The following is a 22878-nucleotide window of genomic DNA, read 5'->3' as shown; positions in this document are numbered from 1 at the left end:
TACATACACACATAAATAAATACATACATACACACATAAATACGTACATACATCTACATACGTTCATAAATACATACACACAAATACATACATACACACATAAATACATACATACATACATACATGTTCATACGTTCATAAATACATACATACACACATAAATACATACATACATGTACATACGCTCATAAATACATACATACATACATACTTACACACACATATGAAATACAGGATGGTTTTCAACACTATTGTAAATTTTGCAAAGTACTGTAAAAGATGGGTTATGCACAGACATATTAATGACTTTACACTTGAAACATATAGGCCTAATTGGAGAGAATCTAAGATATCTAAATCTCAACGAATTACGGTAAAGGACTTCAGAACTTTACTATGTGCTCGGACAAAGATAAGTGGTGGTCGCATATTATTAGACTTTCCCTTTTCGGAGGTATGCTGCAGACGTTGACATAAAAAGTGGCTACGGTCTTGCCGTGGAAAACTGAGCTAATTTCTGTGTCAGTCCTTTTACACAACCCACAGCTAATTTCAGAGCGCATTCCACTAAAATTGTAGTGTTATTCAGTGCAACCCACACTTCGATTTAAGCTGCGTTCTAAAAAGTTATCAGCAACTGTATCGTACTCTGCCAACAACAGGTTCGTTCACAATGCAGTTACCAGCAGTTCTGCAAAATAAATCTCTCTAAATTTGGAGGTTATAATAAAATAGTAGACTATATTTAAACATACGAAACAAATACACAATGCAGATAATGTATCTGGTTGGTTTTTAGCAATAGATATGGTCGAAGAAGATGTTCTTGAATTTTGCTATCCTGGTAATATATTTCTGATATATGGTCCTTTGTAAGATGATTACATTACACTCCCCCTCATACCAAATAATAGGAAACTGAATTTTTACGTTGGCTAGAAATGAGAGACGAATTTTAGCTGAGCCTTTTTAATTCAGGATGAGTTCATTTTGCATGCCGTAAATCAGCCGTGCCGAAAACGTGACTCGCGAGCACATTGTGGCTCGCAATGATAGCTGTGCGTTTCTCTTACTTCCTGCCTTCCCCAACCCCCACCCTCTCACTCAATTGAATCAAACTCCGTTCCATTTGCTTATTAGTCTCTGACCTGCTAGTGGGGTATGTCTCTCTCGAAACCATGTACCTCTACAAAAAAAGGAAGTTCCAAGTAGGAAGGGAGGACGCATTTTTTGCTGCAAATATGATGAGAATATTAAATGTATGATTTGTTCACAAGTATTACGGGAAAACGGTTGTATAACATAAAACGGCATTATACTACATGTCACTGATGAAACATTAAAAGGTTAAGTGTTATTATTATCCTTTTTCAGCAGATGTACGAATAATGCGGTTAGATCTTCAATTTAAACTCACAGATTTACAACGTGGTGTTAAATGAAAGCTAGATGTAAGGACTTGACAAATGTTGAACTTTTCAAATCTTTACCAAAAAATAAATATCCGTAGCTTCGTACTTTCGCTTGCTCTGTTGAAGCCATGTTCAGTACAACTTACGTTTGTGAAAAATTATTTTCAACAATGAAAATAGTAAAAACCAAATTTAGGTCACGACTGACAGACAAATACCTTCGTGATCAACTACGACTGGCAGTAAGTGACATAATTCCTTATTTTGAAACTCTGCAGCAGAGACGTTCTGAAGACAGTTAATTTTAGGTTGTGATAATGTGTCCTATGTTTTCTTGTTCATTTCTTTCTTCGTTACACGTTAAGTTACTAAACATTAGTTTGTAGCCTTGTACTGTATAAAATTATATTTAAGTGCTTGACATAAGGAAAATGAAAATCCGTTAATAAGTCAGACAGTTGCTTCACTCTCCCTTCGGGTGTCCGCCTCCCTCTATAGGTGCTATGCACGTTGCAGGCTACACAGTAGCTCGGCGTACGATTACATTTTCGCCACGGCTGCCGCAAATATACATTAGCCTCTGGTTTTGCATTACCTATCTCAACCTTGTTTGGACTCTCAAACAAAAGGCTCTAGTAACCAATGGTAACCCAACAATCACCAGGAATAAAACGACTGAATATTAAAACCGACAATAATATGAAGTAGATTGAAACGAAATGAGTTAACAAAGATAATTATCGCACTCATTGAAATGTTTGCAAAAGAGATGTGCATGAGTAATACGTCAGTACAACAGGAAGTATAACTGGTGCTTCAGCAAGCCATGTGACAAGGTGTTGTGGGTGTTGCTTTATGAAGATAGCAAGGATCCTCCTTGTAACCACTGTGCAAAGATTGACTGTTCGTGATATCATGTGACACTGATTAACTAATTTCACAAAAGCTTTGTGAACACAACCGGATTTCTGTGAAGCACGTTAAATGCACTTTAAATCCTAGCTAATATAGCAAAACCTCGGATGATTGTTTTGTAAAACAATAGTGAAATGAATTTGAGATTAGGCAGGCCTATTAAGCTTCGACTATTTTGTTGAACTGATTTCTGACCTATGTTGCAATTATTATCATTATTATTATTATTATTATTATTATTATTATTATTAATCATCATCATCATCCTCATCATCATCATCATCATCATCATCATCATCATCATCATCAAATAATGGAATATTTGAGGAGGTGCGGAAACGTAGTTTAAAAGAAGATTGTAAAGGCCGTGTATGTTACAGAAACATTTAAATATTTATTATAATATCCCACATATCAAAAGAGTAGGTATTATTTCCATGAACATAATTATTACAAAAACGCATATTTTATTCTTAAAGTTCGTGGAACATACTGCAGCTTTTGACTTCAAATGTACAATCCGTGAAATAAAAAATGTCCCGACCTCTTGAAGCTTCTTGCAGAGCACGATTCACACCACAACGAGTTAACAACGGTTTTCAACCCAGTATTATTTGAGTAGTATTACAGGAAGGTATTTCACAATATTATTAAGAATATATCAATTTTCATGACAGCTTTTCAAACGTCTTTCGGGTTAAGACAACAATAGAATTGCAATGAATGTCAATAACTGCCAACGCGATCTCGTGTGTACCGCTGCTTTGGAGCACTGAGCATGCGCAATGCATTGGATCTGGAACTTGGAAATTTCAAGGCGGGCCATTTTTTTTTCTGGAACTGTATGCCTACTTCTTTACAACAAAATAAAGCTTAAAACAAACATTCATTGCTCACGATTTTAAGACATATAAACGGCAGAAAAATATACTTTTACCTGTAGTAGTAATGCACTCGTACCATTTTAGCTATAGGGTGTAGTTAGAGCCATAATGCAGCACTATAGGCATGAAAATTGCGAAGCTTATCTGCAGCCAATTTCTTCATTAATAATCCCATAAAGTGTAAACTAAGCTGACCGTTTTTCACCAGTGAGATACAAAATAATATGCTCATAAATAAAATATTAGCATAGTCAGCTAAAAAAAATTAAAGCAAAACCAGGAGTTCGATATCGAAATGTTGGTGTCAAGGTGGCTGTGGAGACAGTTTTCTCCGGATAATCCAGTTTTCTCATTCCATTATAGAAATATTATCGTCTTATCATGCGTATACCATCTATAAAGTACATATGCAGTTGTAAAGACATTTTAAATGAATTATCATTACTATTTCAACATTGCTGGTTTCCTGATCAGCGTGACGTCAAGTCTTAATTACGAGTATTAAGGAAACGCAGGATATCGCAATAAATATCAGTTCCTCGTCAAGATTCAACCCAAGAATTAGAAGTAAAAGTAAATCCTGAAAATATACACGTACACACAGTAAAGCAAATAATATTTGCAAGGGCTGTTACGACACAGTTTAATTATGTAGGCCAACATAATTTGTCCTATTTTGTACAAATTACAAATTCTCAGCACATCAGAACAGGTACAGTTGATTTCTTAGTGATAGACAGCTGTTTAAAACGAGTTTCAAAATTGTTTAAATAAGATAAAATAGCGCTATGTTTCACAGCGGACTTATCATGTGTGTAACTAGGCGTTTGTCGCCGTTATCTTCAATGTAAACAAGGTTGCGTCACGAACAGATGACTACGTGCCATTAACAAATATGAACACTCCCTAGCGACGGATTCCTCTGCTTTCTGCCCACTTCAATGGCGCACGATCTTTGAGAAATTTGTGAAATAATATTCCGGAGTATGCTGCAGTTTTTCTCTAGGAACCGATGTTAGTGATATTAATTACCCTACGCTGACTTCATTGGATGCCTGGCATTGCGACGACCCCCATGGCAAGTGACTTCTTTACATAACGTTCATTTTCAAATGTAGAGGTTATTTAAAGACAGTGAGATGGTAATGTGATGATAAAGGATCATTGACATTGAAGCTTTTCAGTGATAATATTTTTATTTCAACGTAAGAAGTTTAAAAACACGAGTAGTGAAGAAACTCAGAGTCTTATAAGTCAATAGTAACGCTCGCAATACTAATATAATGAAGAAAATCAAGTGAAGCTTTATAAATGAATGGAAACTCGTATAGTAGCATTACTGAAGGAACTCCAAGGCCTGGTTTTTTTTCAACCTTTGTTAAATTATGACAGTGTGTTATTCCATTTTAACTGTAAACTTAACAGTTGAAGCATTTCACCTGCTGTTAGAACTAGCAGGCTGTTAAAACTTATGTTAATTTAATTGCCCAATTTCATGCAGTTAAATCATTTAACTCTCTGTTATCATAGAAGTATCCAATATGGCTGGTGCGTTAGATGCTGAACTTGTATATCTGGATTATTTAGAAAATGATATCCATGAATACATAAATAGAGGGGATGATTTCTGTGGTTTCACAGAACAGAAATTCATACAAAGGTATAGCCTATTTTCTGCCAAGCCTCACTTTTCGCTTTCAACTTAGATCCGTTTGTTTGTTTCACTGCCTGCTGGATCACATCCTATGACTGCTTACACTGCCTGCCCAATCAACGATTATGCGCGAGTAGCCGCTAGGTGGCAGGTAATGACTTTGCATATACTGATAATGTTAATAGCGGTGGGCACTGCCTGCCACCTAGCGGCAAAATAACTTTAATTGAGCAGGCCGTTTTCGCAGCTATATGATGCGATCCAGCAGGCAGTGGTTTGTTTATTCTCATTAATTGGTTTATACTGCGAAATAATTTCCAGCAGAAGGTTTCTTTCGAACGAAGAGAAATTAGTCCCACGATTTCTTTTTGTTCCAGTGTTTTCCATTTCATAACAGCAATATCAATACGCCGCTCCACGCTATTGTGATACAGACGAGGAAAGAAGAAGATATCAAACCTGAGAGAATACATAGAAAGACTTCTGTCCTCTCTGAATCAAACAATGGAAGCAAGCGAGAATCGCAATTATTGTCAGAGTTCAGAAAACAGAAGTGAGCCTATACTTGGTTATAGGTTATGGTTAAACTCTAGAATCTCTGGTCCTAACAGAGAGTTAACAAACAGAATATTAAAATGTGAAATGTAAAGTTGAAGAAACGCAATATTTTTAACAGCAATTCATACTTTTAACTTACAATTAATTAACGCTATGTTAGGTGCATTTTAACTAAGTTTCCAGTGATGTATTTTGACCTTCATTGTCTTTGATTACACGTGCATTGTTTTTTTACTCACATGGATATTTGTATTTGTCTCGTTACAGATCTACCTGTCACAGTTCGGGTATATGAACCCCACGTTCCGCAATCCCAGCTCGGGGACTCTCATCGCAGCAGAAACTATGAAGAAAGCAATCGAGGACTTCCAAGCATTCGCGGGCCTCAATATCACAGGTAATGAGATAAAGGAGTCTTGCACACCTGACGATCACCATCTTACAATTGCCATGTTGCACGGATAACGGCCACCAAATGATGGTATCCAATCATCATGGAAGTCTCATATTTCATTAGAATTTTCAAGTTTTATAGTTCGTTTTGATGCATCCATGCATAAATATAATCTACATTAATCAACAAACGGGTGGCATGATAAATAAAATACATGAGTAGGGACCGGGTTTTTATGTAATATCAAATTGTGAAATATGTACATATTTATGTAAGAAAAATAAGCTGAATATGTACCAAACTATATAAAATCATGAAAATATTTAATATCAATATCTGGCAGGTATAGGATAGGTAAGACTCTCCAGTTGTGATTTCATAGAGCACCCGACTTTTATACCGCACACTTGACACATTACTATTTTTCCATCTGTAGTGAAAGCTTCGTCCATCGCAATCCATGATTTTATTTTTGTCGTTAGGATTGAAGATACAGGGGCCTTTTTAGTTAGTTAAAAGCAGTAGATAAACTCACTTGCACTAGAACTAGAGAACTGGGTGAAGTGAATGACACAACAGTACTGCAAGCACTGTTTCGCTTTACTGGATTAGGATAAAATAAGAGGAGATGTGGGACACATGCATTTCAGCTGCTCTCTGTAAGAAACAAAGTACCTACTAAAACCTAAAACTATAGGCATTTAATAGGATAACTGTTGTTTGCCTGGAACTAAGGACGTTGTGTTTCGTGCCGAAATATATCTTTTCTTGGGTACGTAAAAAGGCTTTTTAAATCTGTGTATTTCAAATTGTAAACTTCCCTAACGGAAGTTTTTTTCCCCCTTTTACAGAAGTAAAAATGAATAAACCCCCTAAATATGTAGATTTATGTAATATCAAGCCATAATATGTAATGTGGGGTAAATATGTAAAAATACGTAGTATCAAATTTTAATATATTAATGGTAATTACAAGATTCGCAAAGATTTGTTATTTTTATATACGGTTAGGTTGAAAGGAATATAATATGTAATTTCATAAAAAACCGGTCCCTAGACATGATAAATAAAATACATGAGTAGAGTGAATAAATAAATTTTGCTATAGTGAATAAAAATGTAAATTCAAACAAACAATAACGAAACAAGAATACATAATATATAAATAAGTAATAATGAAGAGGAAGAAAAGTAATACAAATGGCGAACATACGAAAGGAGAAAAATAAACGCCTGCCATCCAGACCTCCTGTCGGACTAGGACAATCATTGTAGGCCTATATATAGTGCGCACAATGGACTCGTCCCGGGTCCAGCCAAGCCGGCATGATTTATGAAACTGACTATGCACACACGCGATAAGCCTTCTCTGACTACATCATGGCAACACAGAATATTTGTATTATGTTGTTAACAGACGAACATCTATGTCCTAAGCGAAATTCGACCTACAACCATAATATTTACACAGCGTTAGAATTTGCCTTAGATTTTGGTACGTCAAGACTAGCAATAAATAAATAATAAGAATATTAAAATAAAAATATATACAAATTCAAATAATTAAATGAAGGAGCAAGTAGTCTTCAAAGTAAATTATAAAACAAGCATTGTGCCTGTGTTTGGTATCCGTTGTCCAACAGCGAATGGCAATGACTGCCGATTGGCAAGGTAAGAAGCACAAATAGTTGTGGGAGTGTCTCATCGCTTTGCACGTGACATGGATGTTAGAAGAAGACTCGGTGCAGAGTTACCAACACCGCAAATTAAGCAGACATGCTGAAGATTCTTTTTATTGGTAACTCTAGGCTTAACGGGGCTACATAATGTAGGCTATGCCTTGTAACTGATGTAGAGTGGAACAGGATTAATGTCGGAAATATGTAAAATGTGAAATTTATATTTTGCAGAACAATGAGGACTGTGAGAAAATTCAGAAAAATGCAATTGGCAAAGTAGAATAATATTACGTGATTTCGAGGAAAAAATTACGAATAGAAATATTCAGTTTATAGCACAGTAATATATTAACACAAGCTTGACTTGTATGTTGGTAACATAAAATAAAAAAAATGACATTCACAAATGAGAATTTTTAGAATATTAATTAAAGTACTGTAGTCTTAAAAGTTAAATATATTTATAAATCACAAGAAAAAAATAATAATAATGATAATAATAATAATAATAATAATAATAATAATTATTATTATTATTATTATTTATTTATACTGGCAGAGTTAAGGCCATAGGGCCTTTTCTTACACTCTACCAGGTCACAAAGTATACAAGCAGTGAAATTTAACAAAAAGTTAAAGAACAGAATACTAACATATTACAAAATAATAATAATAATAATAATAATAATAATAATAATAATAATAATAATAATAATAATAATAGCATAATAAAATCGACACTAAACAACATGAAAATTATACAATACTAGAAAAAAGAAAGTAAAATAAATTGGAATATATTAAAGGCAACTCATTTAGTACAAATGGTTAATATGGAAAAAGTAAGGTAGAATGTAACAAAATGGAATGTAATAAATTAATAATAAAAAAGAAAAGAAATACGAATATTAAATAAAATTCACAATAAAAAGCCTATGCTAATAAATTCATCGGCTGATTAAGAGAACAAAAAGGGGAACGGAAGGAAAGAAATATATAGCCAACATTTTTACAAAACTATCGCAGAGAAAAAGGCTTATAACTGAAAGGAATCTGAATTGAAAAAGTGCAATTTTAATTTATTTTTGAAACTAGACAATGTCCGACAGTCTCTGACATGTTGTGGTAGAGAGTTCCAGAGATGAGAGATGAGAATCTCTTAAAAATAAACAAAATTGATAAATGCAGTAGGCCTATATGCATATAGAAGCTGTCGAATTTTCTCTAAATTAAACAAAATTAAACATTTTCTTTTCGGTTGATGTAACACTATGAAATCTCATTACGAGCTGTCTTGATAAATGCTAAGATTTTAATTAATAAATATTTATTATTCGTTCTGTTATTTTCAAGTAATTTTGAAGGTCCTGTGCATACAATTTTGATGAAACATAAAGTAATTGTGTGATGCAATTAAAAAACCTGCGTATTTCAGAACAAGAAGTAAAAAGAAGTCATTGCTTGTGTTCCGAAATATATTCTCACTAAAAAAAAAAAAAAATGGAACTGAAAAATACCTTGAACTCTTTTCATTTAAGATGGATCTCTTGCAACATTCTGCACCATCATTAAACGTGCAGTGATGTTAAGAGTAATGTAACAGGAATCAAAGAAGCAGTGATTGTATGAATGTTTACTGAATGTGCCCTTAGTTGGTGTAGTCATTTGTTTTAGCGGAGAATTGTATTTTTTACATTATGTAAGTATTGGAGACTAACATAATTACAACGGATATCGAGAAAAAGAAAGTGTAAGCAGCAGTAATTTTACCTCATATGAGAAATATAATTATTTTTAGTAGATCTAGCAATTATATGAATATAATTGAACTCAAACCTAGTGATGGAACTTTCATTAGGGAAAAGGAACAAGCATGGGTCTCTTTAACAAAATATTTTCAATTGTCATTTGGATGTGAAAACGGAAACTATGAAACAAATCAATGTTATAAAAATATTAAAAGAAATGCTAAGACGGGTCATGCACAAGATACAGTGGAACATTTGAAAACTGACGGTGGTACTTTCACTCTCAAAGTTGATATTTGTACGAAGATTCTTTCAATTATCCAGGATCAAACAGAACCAATAGAAAATGAAAATAATTTTGATGCTGAATAAGCGTAAACATTATTTTCATGTCTTATATATCTAACATATCTTCACACGTCATTGGTCATAATTACATGTGAACTGTTAAATCAGTGAAATAAAGAAATATCGTTTTGAAAATCTGCAATTATATCTGAGTATTAATACGAAATAATAATCACAGAAATGCTTACGTTAATAAACACATATCTTCTCTTTACTGTGGATGCAGTGCTAATATTAATATCAATCATTTTAGTATTTATGAACATATCTATTCTGAATAACAAAAAATGCTGAAGTAGTGATTGCAGCTAATTGTTTTCACTGCAAATATATCTCGATATAATAATGCGGCGTGTAACATATGTTCCCTGGCAGCCATGATTCACGCTGTAACAGGACGTTAAGGATTTAACTGCGGGAGTATGCTATGTTAATTTAACAGTGGGTTTAACATGATGTTAGCAGTAACAACAGTTGATGAAACATCTCTTCCGTTAAGTTTACTGTTAAACTGCCTTAACGACATGTTAAATATTTAACAAGGGTTGGTGAAACTGGGCCATATTGGTTAAATATTGTATTTCACAATGTTTTTACTCGAATTGAACTCTTCCTAAAGGTACTGAACTCATAAACTTGTACTGTTATAGAGAATCAACTTTCCATTCGTAAACGAAGTCCGAAAGAATATTTCAGAATTCAAACCTGAATACCCCTGAATTTGTAATGATATAAATTCCATCAAAAGCATAAAATACTCGTATTTATTGGACAATAGTCTATATAATAATTTAAAGGAAGAATAATGTTACAGCTTAAGAAAGAGTAATAAATTTATTAATTTTGTTGGAAAATAATCCGTAACTTGTATTTGATAATAAATCGTTACTGAATACTTGTTAGGCCTGTGAATTCGATTTGAAACACATAAACATAGTATATCCAAGACATCGAAGTATGGATAGATTATGATGATGATGATGATGATGATGATTATTATTATTATTATTATTATTATTATTATTTACACGCTATTATAATTACTATGTTTCAGGTGTAATGGACCGGGAGACCTCAGAGACCATGAGTCTCCCGCGGTGCGGAGTAAAAGACAAGGTGGGATTCGGCAGTGACTCCCGTAGCAAGAGATACGCACTGCAAGGTATGTGTCCTCCTGCTTATTGCCAAACCAAAATCCGAATGACCCGTAAAATAACATATTAGTATTAGTCCCTCATACTCAGAACAAAAGCATTCTGTTTACTTCATAAATGAACCATTTTAGTGAAGTGGAAACAAACAGGATCTCAAAAATCCGACCTCAGGTTTTTCGTGATTTACTTTTGCGTTCATAGTTTTCTGCCCAAGGGTAGGTATTTCATTGCAAACCCAGCATTCTCTAATCTTTCCTATTTTCTGCCTTCCTCTTAGGCTCCGCATATGATCTATAGGCTATATCTCAATGTCGTCTATCATCTGATATCTTCTTCTGCCCCGAACTCTTTTCCCGTTACTCATTCCTTGCAGTAGGCAATTTCTTCTTAGCCAGTAATCCAGCCAATTCCTTTTTCTCTTCCTGATTAATTTCACCATCATTCTTTCTTCACCTACTGTTTCCAACACAGCTTCATTTCTTATTCTTGTGTGTCCATTTTACATCCTCCATTCTCCTCCATATCCACATTTCAAATGCTTCTAGTCGCTTCTCTTCACTTCGTCGCAATACCCATGTTTTTGCCTCATGCAATGCCACACTCCACACAAAGCACTTCACTAGTATCTTCCTTAGCTCTTTTTCGAGAGGTCCACAGAGGTTAAAAGCTTCCCTTGCCATTATCATCATACTTTTGACTTCCTGGCAGCAGCTCATGTTACTGCTTATAGTACACCCCAAGTATTTGAAGCTGTCTACTTGCTCTACTATCTCATTTCGAATTCGCACTTTTACCTTCTTTATTTTTCTTCCGATAACCATGGTCTTCGTCTTGTTTACATTTATCTTCGTTCATTCAGTATCATCTCCTTTTCTGCCATATGATCAGCAAATCTTATGTAATTTATTCTTTTTCCTCCTACTATCATCCTTTCCATGTTCTGAAAACAGTTTTTCACTAACTAAATCCTCCAAGTAGATGGTGAATAGAGTAGGTGATAAAGGGCATCCTCTCCCTAATGATTTTCTTAAATATTACAATAAGAAATGTCGTAGAATTGGGCACACGTATCTGTCTTGCTTCACAAATCACAATTAGATCTTTCAAATTTTAAGTTCACTTTTTATGGCGTCGGTGACAAGAAGTGAGAGTTTGAGAAGACCCAGAATTCGAAACTCCATGCTTATGCTTACGTGATTTGCAAACAGAACACAATCGTGGAGCGCTGAAGTATACGACAGAATATGAGGAAATGGCGTCGTTGTTATGTTTCCATGGTTACCAAGTATGTTTATGTTCCCATCGTGAATGATGGTATGACTTCTTGATTTTACCGTAACGTTTATATTATTAAGTTAACGCTTACGTTATGTTTAATTTTCATTGTGAATGAGCCTTAACACACGGTCGGAACGGTTCCGAGCCCCTCGCTGTTGGTCCGGTAACAATCAGCCGATGACTTCCGCTCGCTCCTGACCAAATTCCGGAAGCGACCTTCTTTCCTGGCGGCTTGATTAGCAATGGACCACAGTTCCTGCAGATCGACTCCTATTTGTTTATCCGTATGTATCTAGCTAGCCAATCACGTTCGAAACCGCGGAAAAAAGAAGAATCCTTTCGCATCATGGCCAACTATAGTGACGATGATGACGATAATTGTGGGATGAATTTATTGGCAATGACGTGAGTGCTGATGACCTCGAAAACCTTGGCAGACCTCTACGAACAATAGAGGAGGTTTGCTGTGCACAGGATGTGCAAAAAGTTGGACTACAATCAGCCACAAATTTCACAAATTGCAATGTCACGTCCAGCATTTAAATGGACGAGTTGTGTAACCTCCAATGTTAAGCTTGTAGTTTAGCGATACACTGAAAGATAGAAACCTATCGCCAGTCACGATCTTTTTTCGAATATTATTTATTTATTTCAAATTACAGTAGTTAAGGGGAGAGGATGGTATTTTTTTGGTGAAAAAGAGTAAATTTTCAAAAAAAAAAAAATTCTTTAAAATAGCCTTTGATATGTGTGGAATGCATAGCATAACATTTTGTGGGCATTTGTGTCCTTATCGGATGTTGAGACGTCATTTTTAAACTTCCTGTGTTATGGATTTTTAAATCACTTGCCCACTTTTATTGTTGTTTCCGGTAAATTAAATTTTCAATTTTTTTAAATGCCCTTTGATATGTGTGGAATGCATAGCATAATATTTTGTGGGTATTTGTGCCCTTATCGCATGTTGAGACGTCATTTTTAAACTTCCTGCGTAATGGATTTTTAAATCACTCGCCCACTTTTATTGTAGTTTCCGGTAAATTAAATTTTCAATTTTTTTTAAATACCCTTTGATATGTGTGGAATGCATAGCATAATATTTTGTGGGTATTTGTGCCCTTATCGGATGTTGATACGTCATTTTTAAACTTCCAGCGTTATGGATTTTTAAATCACTCGCCCACTTTTATTGTTGTTTCCGGTAAATTAAATTTTCAAATTTGTTTTCTTTAAAATACCCTTTGATATGTGTGGAATGCATTGCATAACATTTTGTGGGTATTTGTGCCCTTATCGGATGTTGAGACGTCATTTTTAAACTTCCTGCGCTATGGATTTTTAAATCACACGCCCCTTTTATCGGTTTCCAGTAACTTCATTTTTTTTTTGCTACATTGCCAGACAAAATGGATATAATTTCTGAACTATTAAAGATACATGCATGAAATTTAGAACACACATTCTTTAGACTATTAGGAAACTTTTCTCTGTAACAGAATTTTGTTAATTTATTTCATTTAAAAAATACGTCCGTTTGTTTGCAAGAAAGGAAATCAGAAAATTGTTATTAAATTTTAATTCTTTATTTTACAAACGTAGGGACTAATATCACAATTCTGTTACAGACAGTTTGTAGAACATGGTTTTGCAAATACATTGCAAAAAACTGTTTGAATCTATCTTTAAAAACTGTTTAGATATATCGGTTTTAGTACAGTCCTGCATTGGGTATATTTTTTTCAAATTTGGGCCTCCAAATATTTTTATTTTTCAAAATATTTTTATTTGCTTGAGTTGCCACAGCTATGAGCTCTCTACATACAAAAGATTAATATTTTACACCAAATAGGAAAAAAGTTTTAAAAAATACCATCCTCTCCCCTTTTTGTTACGACAGAGCACTGTCATGCTTCCTTGCAGTCCTTCAAGTACAGCTCCCAAATGAATTAAATTTTATTTCTTTAACCGACCAACACGTGTGACGCTGTAAATTTTTATATAATTTACTGTATTGTACGTCTATGATTTCACTGCTGCGTGTTGATTCAAGCTGCAAGGTCAGTGTATGTTTATATAACACTCGAACTTAAAAATTGCTTTCATCTGTTTCCGGATTCGCAACAGTTACCATGAAATTTTATTGCTAGAAATGTCTGAATTGCCCGGAAGAGCATTATAGGAGCGTACGCTCCAAGACGCGTTCATAAAGCAATATGCACCTTGAAAGTCTAGGAAGTACTAAGCTGTGATGATTCTAGTGATTATTTCATTGTTGTTTTCGATATAGTTCTGATCGTGATATAAAGACAATAAAGCCACGGTTTCCTTTTTCATGGCCATCTGCCATCTTCCAGACTTTAAAATGAGACAGGCTTTGTTCGTTCATTATTAGTGAAGTCTGTTGACAGGAGACGTGAAAATATGAATCATTTATCCTTCGTTCTGTCTTTATTCCACGATCAAACCTGCGACAACAATACTTTTCTCTGTACAACTGACATACTGTATAGCAGACTTATCTTGGTTAGTTATTATCTCTTTCAGTTTGTCCTTGTAACAGAGAATGGTATTTAATAGGCCTAAAATATTTTCATTTAAGGTGTGTAATCAACGCATGTGCTTGATTCATAAAATAGTGCCTGTTCGAAGTAGAAAAGTAAAAATGTTATTTAAGAAAGATTTTCGAATCACCATGCAATTTTTCAACTTACCATCTTATTTTAAAAACTACGGACCAGTTTAATTTAACTTTTTATGCTCGACCATGCCGAAATGTAGAAATATACACCTGGTAGCAGTCCTTTAATGCACCACATTAAAGTACACCTATTCATTATAATTCAGTTGTTCAGCCAATGAGAATAATGCACCTCATTAAAGTACACCTATTCATTATAATTCAGTTGTTCAGCCAATGAGAAATCACAATTGTACCATTATAAAACCGCAAGTATCGATTATTTTCGGATATGCAATCGAAAGACAATTAGCGAAAAGTCACGGAGGCTGGAAATCCAATACTGTCGCAGAAGGTTATGCTCTGTTACTATAATAATTAGCGTTAATTGTAAATAATATTCCAATAAATTCAATTTGTCATCTCGTTTTTCAATTCTAAATCAATTTCCAGGTTATATCAAGCCTAATGTTCATGTTATTCTCTAGATTATGTCAAGTCAATGACATTCGTGCCTCGGAAAAAATCAATACTTTCGCGTCTGCGCACATCTCACAATTCAGGTCAGTTCGCACATAACCATAACATGACCTAATTTTGAATAATTTCAAGTTAGAAATATGGTCGAGCATAAAAAATTCGTATGAAACTTGCCTATAATGGTAATTAAGACTCTCGTATGAAAATTATGAAACTCGCTTGCGCTCGTTTCATAAACAAACATCCTCGCGTCTTAATTACTACCATTATAGGCTCGTTGCATAATGTACTGTTAATGCTTCTTAAGTAATTGATTAAATGGCGATCTTACTCGTGTTAATTGTGTAAGCATGTGCGGATTACAGCTGCTTCGGTGCTTCTTCACACCATCCTCAGAGCCTACTAGATCTCGTCGTCATCTCGAACTTCGTATACAAACTTACATGCAATAGTTGCGGCAGTTTCTACATTGGACAGACAGGCAGATCATTCCAAACTCGATACGAAGAACACATTAAAGCAATAACCAGAGGACACAATACATCTACATATGCCGAACACATAACTAATGCCAACCACACATACAATAACATAAATACAGACATGGAAATCCTACACATACAACCCAAAAACCAAATACATCAAATATTCATATGTATGAGGTCTCGCCCACCTCATTGAATATTACACGACTAATATGAATTAGTCTATTGTATTATTACTATTAAATACGAGAAGTGCAGTTAGTAAGGCCGTAAAATAGCATGACGAGAGGGGTTCAGCCGGCGCCGTGGATCGTGTCCCGGCATGGCTCACTTGGCAAGAGCGCTCAGCGCGCAGAGCTGAGAGGTCCTGGGTTCGATTCCCGATGCCGGTACGAATTTTTCTCGTATTTAATAGTAACAAAAACCAAAAACTCAACAACACACTAGAACAATATGAAATATACAGACACATTAAAACACACCCTGATCAAATTCTCAACACACACTATTTGACACCACATTTCAACAATCGAACGCACCCACACAACAGGCAGCGAAGTTCGAGATGACGCCGAGATCTAGTAGGCGCTGAGGATGGTGTGAAGAAGCACCGAAACAGCTGTAAGCCTCACATGCTTACACAATTAACACGAGTAAATGCTCATTCACAATGAAAATTAAACATAACGTAAGCGTTAACTTAAGAATATAAACGTTACAGTAAAAAAAAGAAGTCATACCATCATTCACGATGGGAACATAAACATAACCGCAAACATACTTGGTAACCATGGAAACATAACGACGCCATTTCCTCATATTCTGTCCTATACTTCAGCGCTCCACGATTGTGTTCTGTTTGCAAATCACGTAAGCATAAGCATGAAGGTTTGGAGTTTGCAAACTTTCATGTTAACGTCTTACGGTAATGTTTATGTCAATGCTAATGTGAATCATTGTGAATGATCCCATTTGGTACCCTGGGCGCAAACTTCTCTGTTTATGTTACGGTTATGTTTAATTTTCATTGTGAATGGGCCTTAAGATTTCCATTTAATCAATTATTTATGTTAAAGTGTTAAAGGTAGTGTACGAGAGATTCAACATGGCTTCTTAAGTGTTACGAAAATTGTTTTGAAGTGAAATGCACAAAAGGGATTTCAAGCGAGCTTCAACAGAGAATGTTAAATAATAAATTCACTGACTTGGATCTGAATCTCGACAGAAAAGTCTCAAACGGGCTGCGTATGTGATAAGCTAGTCTTCCGTCGCGCTCACTACATGACCATTAAATTGCAGATCTCTAGTATTGACAAGAGTGAGAACGAAATGTATGTATGTATTTACACTGCAAGTGGGCAAGCACCCGGTGGCAGTAGTATACACAATATAAACAATACATAATAAAATTACAATACACAATACAATTACACAATACACAATACAATAAGAATATACAATACAATTTAACACAATAATTATAATTAATAATACAACATAAAATAACCTAATTTTACAATACAACCTACATATGTATAGGCCTTACATAAGTTTCAATAGTCTTTCACTTTACTCTCATCTCACTCACTGTAGTGGCACTATGACGCATTTCACTGACACTTTAGGACCCGTTTCACTGACACTATATAACAGATTTCACTGACACTAAAGAACATATTTCATTGACGCTATAAATTATCACTGATCGGAACTGTTCACTGCACTGTAAAACCATAACTTCACTGACTCACCACGCTTCACTGATACAACAGTTCAAATAAGTCAAATAATTACACCCTTATGCATACTTATAAACAGAACTACATTTAAGCTAAACATTTCTAGTCTAAGGCCCTCTTACACGCTATTTTTAAATAATTTACAATTCAAATCAAGGGAGTAACTCGTCAGGCTAAATAAATATATGTCACCTTAAAAAAAATTAAATGTTAAATGTCACCTTAATTTTAATTTGCACTTTATACACAACTTTTTAAGTTATTCTTGAATCTCCTGAAGGAAGGACAGCCCTCAAAGACCGCTGCAGGTAGGTCATTCCAATCATTTATAGTTCTATTTAAAAATGAGAATTTACCTACATCCGTTTTCTGTTTCCTACATTTGATTTTAAAGTCATGATCATTCCTACCATAGTACGTTGGCTTTTCTAACCGAGCCGTTATGTCTACCCATGCTTTCTGACCTAGATGTGCTCTATACAATGATCTTATTCTAGTTTTCCTACGTCTGTTTTCCAAAGTTTCCCATTTAAGTTCTTTTATAGTATCGTTTCCATCTTCTCTTTTACCTTTAACAAGTTTCGCTGCCCTATACTGGATTCCTTTTTAACGAATTTACCTGATATAATCTATAGGGATCCCAACATGTAGTTCCGTATTCCATTAACGGTCGCACTAACGTTAGATATGCTATTTCCCTAAACTAAACTACACTAAACTAAAGATAGCAGTACTGTCCCTCGATGTTGATGTCAGTGAGGATGTTTTGTTGATTCTCACAGTGGATGACAGTCAATAAGAGCAATGTCATTGAATTGTGTGTTACAGGCAGTCGTTGGCGAGTAAAGGAACTGACGTATAAAATTTCGAAGTATCCAAAAAACTTAGACCATAGCAAAGTGGACAGCGAACTCGCAAAGGCTTTTCAAGTCTGGGCGGATGAGACCGACCTCAACTTTACCAGGAAGACAAAAGGACAAGTGCACATTGAAATCAGATTTGAAAAGGGAGAGCATGGTGACGGCGATCCGTTCGATGGTCCCGGGGGCACCCTCGCCCACGCCTATTTCCCCGTGTACGGTGGCGACGCTCATTTCGACGACGCTGAGAATTGGTCCATTGGCACCTACAGAGGTAAGTCTAGTCTACACTACATGCATTTACCTTCAACAGTCACGTGACAATCATTATTTCCTGATGCAGGATGTTAACAAAAAATGTGCCACAGCCTTTCGGAGGTAGGCTACGTACAGTAGCTTAGGCAAGTTACTGTACATTTTTCTCAATTTACCCCAGGTAGCATCCGTAATTTAAAATAAAGGTCAACATTTAGATTTGTTAATTATTATTATTGGGATTTTCAGTATTAGGTTTTTTATATTATCTGATTTAAGATTTTTTGAAAATCAAGTAATTTAAATAATAATAATAATAATAATAATAATAATAAAATAATAATAACAATAACAATAATAATAATAATAATAATAATAATAATAATAATAATAATAATGGTTTATTTAACCTGGCAGAGTTAAGGTTATACGGCCTTCTCTAACACTAAACCAGGAGTAAAACTGCGTTACAAAAAACACTACAAATTTACAAAGTACACTACAATTTTACACACAAGACTGAATAAGATAATAATAATAAAATGTAAACAACAAGTAAGTGGAAATAAGGCATAATATATAACATACAGAAAGAAAGGAAAAAGCATAATAAAATGTGAACAGCAGGTCAAAATAAATGAGACATACAAAGTATAAAAAAATAATACAATTATTGATAATAATAATAATAATAATAATAATAATAATAATGATAAAAAATAAGAATAGTAATAATACTAATAGTAGTAATAAAATAGTGCAGTATAAAGCATACAATGAATACAATATTTTTAGGTACATACAGTAAGGAAAATTATGATTATATATAGCTCAACTTATCACATTATAGATATACCATTATCGGAAAATATCAAAACAAAAAGATAATAGTACATTATGCAACGAGCCTATAATGGTAGTAATTAAGACGCAAGTATGCTTGTTTATGAAACGAGCGCAAGCCAGTTTCATAATTTTCATACGAGCGTCTTAATTATCATTATAGGCAAGTTTCATACGACTTTTTATGCTCGACCATATTTCTAACTTGAAATTATTCAAAATTAGGTCATGTTATGGTTATGTGCGAACTGACCTGAATTGTGAGATGTGCGCAGACGCGAAAGTATTGATTTTTTCCGAGGCACGAATGTCATTGACTTGACATAATCTAGAGAATAACATGAACATTAGGCTTGATATAACCTGGAAATTGATTTAGAATTGAAAAACGAGATGACAAATTGAATTTATTTGAATATTATTTACAATTAACGCTAATTATTATAGTAACAGAACATAACCTTCTGCGACAGTATTGGATTTCCAGCCTCCGTGACTTTTCGCTAATTGTCTTTCGATTGCATATCCGAGAATAATCGATACTTGCGGTTTTATAACGGTACAAAGGTGACTTGTCATTGGCTGAATACCTGAACTTTAATGAATAAGTGTACTTTAATGAGGTGCATTAAAGGGCTACTACCAGGTGTATAATTACTACATTTCGGCGTGGTCGAGCATAAAATAAGTTAAATATCACTAGAACATAAAAAATATGAATACGTATGCAATGCAAATCTTGTCATAATAGTAAGTTAGTTTGGCAACTCGTCATAAGATAATTTTCTAACTTGGATTTGAAAGATTTCAATGTTCGGCAGCCCTTGACTTCAGGCAGCAGAGAGTTCCAGTGACGAGAGGTAGCAACAATAACACATAACTCGTATAAGAATCTGGCTATAAATAAAATACCAATATCATTTCTCGTTCGCAGGTACGAATCTGTTCCAAGTGGCGGCACACGAGTTCGGACACTCTCTGGGACTGTCGCACTCAGATGTGAAGACGGCGCTCATGGCCCCCTTCTATCGGGGCTACGAACCTCACTTCCAGCTGGATGTTGACGACATCCAGGGCATCCAGGCTCTATACGGGAAGAAGACGCGCAGCGCAGCGCCCACGCCTGGCAAGAGCAAACCCCCCACCACCACGGAGGCTCCCGACGCGGGTCCGGACCCCGACTACCCCGAACTGTGCAACGACGCTTCTGTCGACGCGCTCTTCAACTCTGCGGAAGGCGTCACTTACGCCTTTAAAGGTTCGTGAATGATTTGCATAGCTTTCCGTGTTCGTTCGGCGAGAGAATTAGTAAGTACAGAACACTTGTTTTCGGGATTTGAAACGATTAACGAATGTGTTCTCGCCGTTAGCGGAAGCTGTGCTGCCACACAGTGGTGGGATTTTTAAATTTATTCCGAGTCTCGATGTTCTCATAGTTACATTTCAAGTACCGGTACGTGTAATAGGAAGGTTTGAGTATTGTTTAACAATAAAAGTGGCAATAATTTAGCAACTTACGAACTACTCGCTGGTGCAGAAAGCAACATATGGTCTGACGATGTTAAGTTTTTCTACAATGTGTATTTCTTCAAAATATGCAGGGATAATTTGCCTGTATCCGTTCAGATTACGATCTCGAGAAATGAATGTCTCAGAAACTGAACTACAGAGGAATTCTAACCTTCATTACTAATAACTAGACAGTGGATGCGGGATAACATCGTTGAATGTAGGTGCACATTTACTATATGTTACATTTTTTTCATTCAGACCGTTGGCTGAACAGGTTTTAAACGTAAACAGACTACGTCAACATGCTACTGTATCTCCGTACAGTCAGAAGGAAGAGAAAAATAACGTATTGTAGTACATACCTTGCAAGGTACAGTCCTCGTCATCATTGATGCAATTACCAGCGTTGCAGTAAGTTGTCGAAGCTGAATCGTCTTCGCCTATCGCTTAAACAGTTTTTGTATCGAGAGAATTTCTGAAGAAAACCTCTAAAATGGGGATCACTCAATTTCTTTAGAGGAATATTTGTACTGAGCATCATGTTGCACGTGTCGTTAGACCCGCATAACTAAATGATGTTGTAGATGATGATGATGATGATGATGATGATGATGATGATGATGATGATGGTTCCTTAGATTTCATTTCAACGCATTTCCTGTGCGATGTACTGTTGCAATGTTTCTCTATGGCCTGAGTTGTTCTGGTTTTTATTTCAATTTTACATAATTACACACGATATTGTCTTCGTTAATACATGAAATATCACTCTCGTACTTCTTAATTGAATTTCGTATCTCTGAGCGAATTTAACGTTTTGACTGCGACATTATGAATGGATCAGCACTACACTATTCAAATGCTCGTACTAAATACTTGAGCAGGATAACACAACTGCACACATTGCGTTGCAATGTGGACCGGGGTTCCTTCGTTCTGTACGCTGCTGTACTCGCCAGGTACATAAAAGACGAAAGACGCGGCACGTGCTATATACTCCGATACGAAACAACTTCAATTTTCCTTAAGTCATCCCGCATACACTGTCTGTTAACTACCATAAATAGTATTGGATAAGCGATAAGAATCCTCAGCATGGCTTTCTTGAAAAATAAAGTAAAACCGTGAGTTTCGAAGCGTAGATTTATGGCAAGAACTTGTCCCTTAATAAATAGGGATGAAGGCAATTCCCGGTGCCCAATCCTTTATCATGCTGGCATGTTTCTGCTAATCTGTGACACTTCATTGGTCCCTGATGCTCCAATAAGGAACACAGATGTCGAAATCTAGCATTGTTGTGAAAGTTCTGAAGATTTCTATGAGGTAGTTAAAACTTTCGGGAGGCGTGGAACTGGATTGTAGTGTCGTGAATCAGTAGGTGTAAGAAAGTGATGGGCGTCCTCTTAGAATATGTCTGAATTCATTCCGTTGACAGCGCGGTCTAACAAGGTAACGAGTCCGTTTCAGCAGTACTATTTCCCAGAATCCTTTCGACAGACATTTCTTGTGACATAGGAGTAATGAGTGCAATCGATATGTCCGCTTTAAACGCGAGTTTGAGTTCCGACGCCGAATATGCATAAGGTTAGGTGACTGAGTGTTTTTCTTTGAGGATAAATATGCTTACTATGCTTAATTATTAAATTTATTGGCTCAGTCTTCCCCTCATTCGAAATGTACCCTGATCTGTTCTATTCCTTGAGGTTAATGACGGATGAAGTGGCTTTGGAGCGTGAATAAGACTTGTACTAAAATTAAACAAAAGAAAAAATTGAATAACGAAAGGAAATAATATACTGGGTGTTCAGTTCATAGTGTGTCATGGCTCGCTGTATGCCGTCACGTGGTTAGTCGATGAGCCTGGAGAATTCAATCTTCCTACATTTCCGCAGATGTGTATTACTTATCTGCTAGAGAAGTTGCCTAGCAAGTACGGCGTTCATTCAGAAGAGTACTTACCGATACGTATGGTAACGCCGGTAGTGGCAGGAATGTGAACTGTT

General features: G+C 35.4%; 1 protein-coding gene across 8 annotated transcripts in view; it reads left to right on the top strand.

Moving 5' to 3' along the window:
• The window catches only part of Mmp1 (Matrix metalloproteinase 1), an 87220-nt gene that overhangs the window by 42750 nt on the left and 21592 nt on the right, over nt 1-22878 (top strand). For all 8 annotated transcript variants that reach the window (XM_069812751.1, XM_069812753.1, XM_069812754.1 and 5 more), the window contains exons 2-5: nt 5691-5820; nt 10647-10754; nt 18234-18539; nt 20298-20621. In XM_069812751.1, the coding sequence (XP_069668852.1) occupies nt 5691-5820; nt 10647-10754; nt 18234-18539; nt 20298-20621 (868 nt within the window). The remainder of the gene's footprint in view (nt 1-5690; nt 5821-10646; nt 10755-18233; nt 18540-20297; nt 20622-22878) is intronic.

This window comes from Periplaneta americana, chromosome 16 (genome assembly GCF_040183065.1).
Source record: "Periplaneta americana isolate PAMFEO1 chromosome 16, P.americana_PAMFEO1_priV1, whole genome shotgun sequence".
Lineage (NCBI taxonomy): Eukaryota > Metazoa > Arthropoda > Insecta > Blattodea > Blattidae > Periplaneta > Periplaneta americana.
The sequence above is the reverse complement of the archived record's forward strand: the minus strand, read 5'-3'. Positions and strand labels throughout refer to the sequence as shown.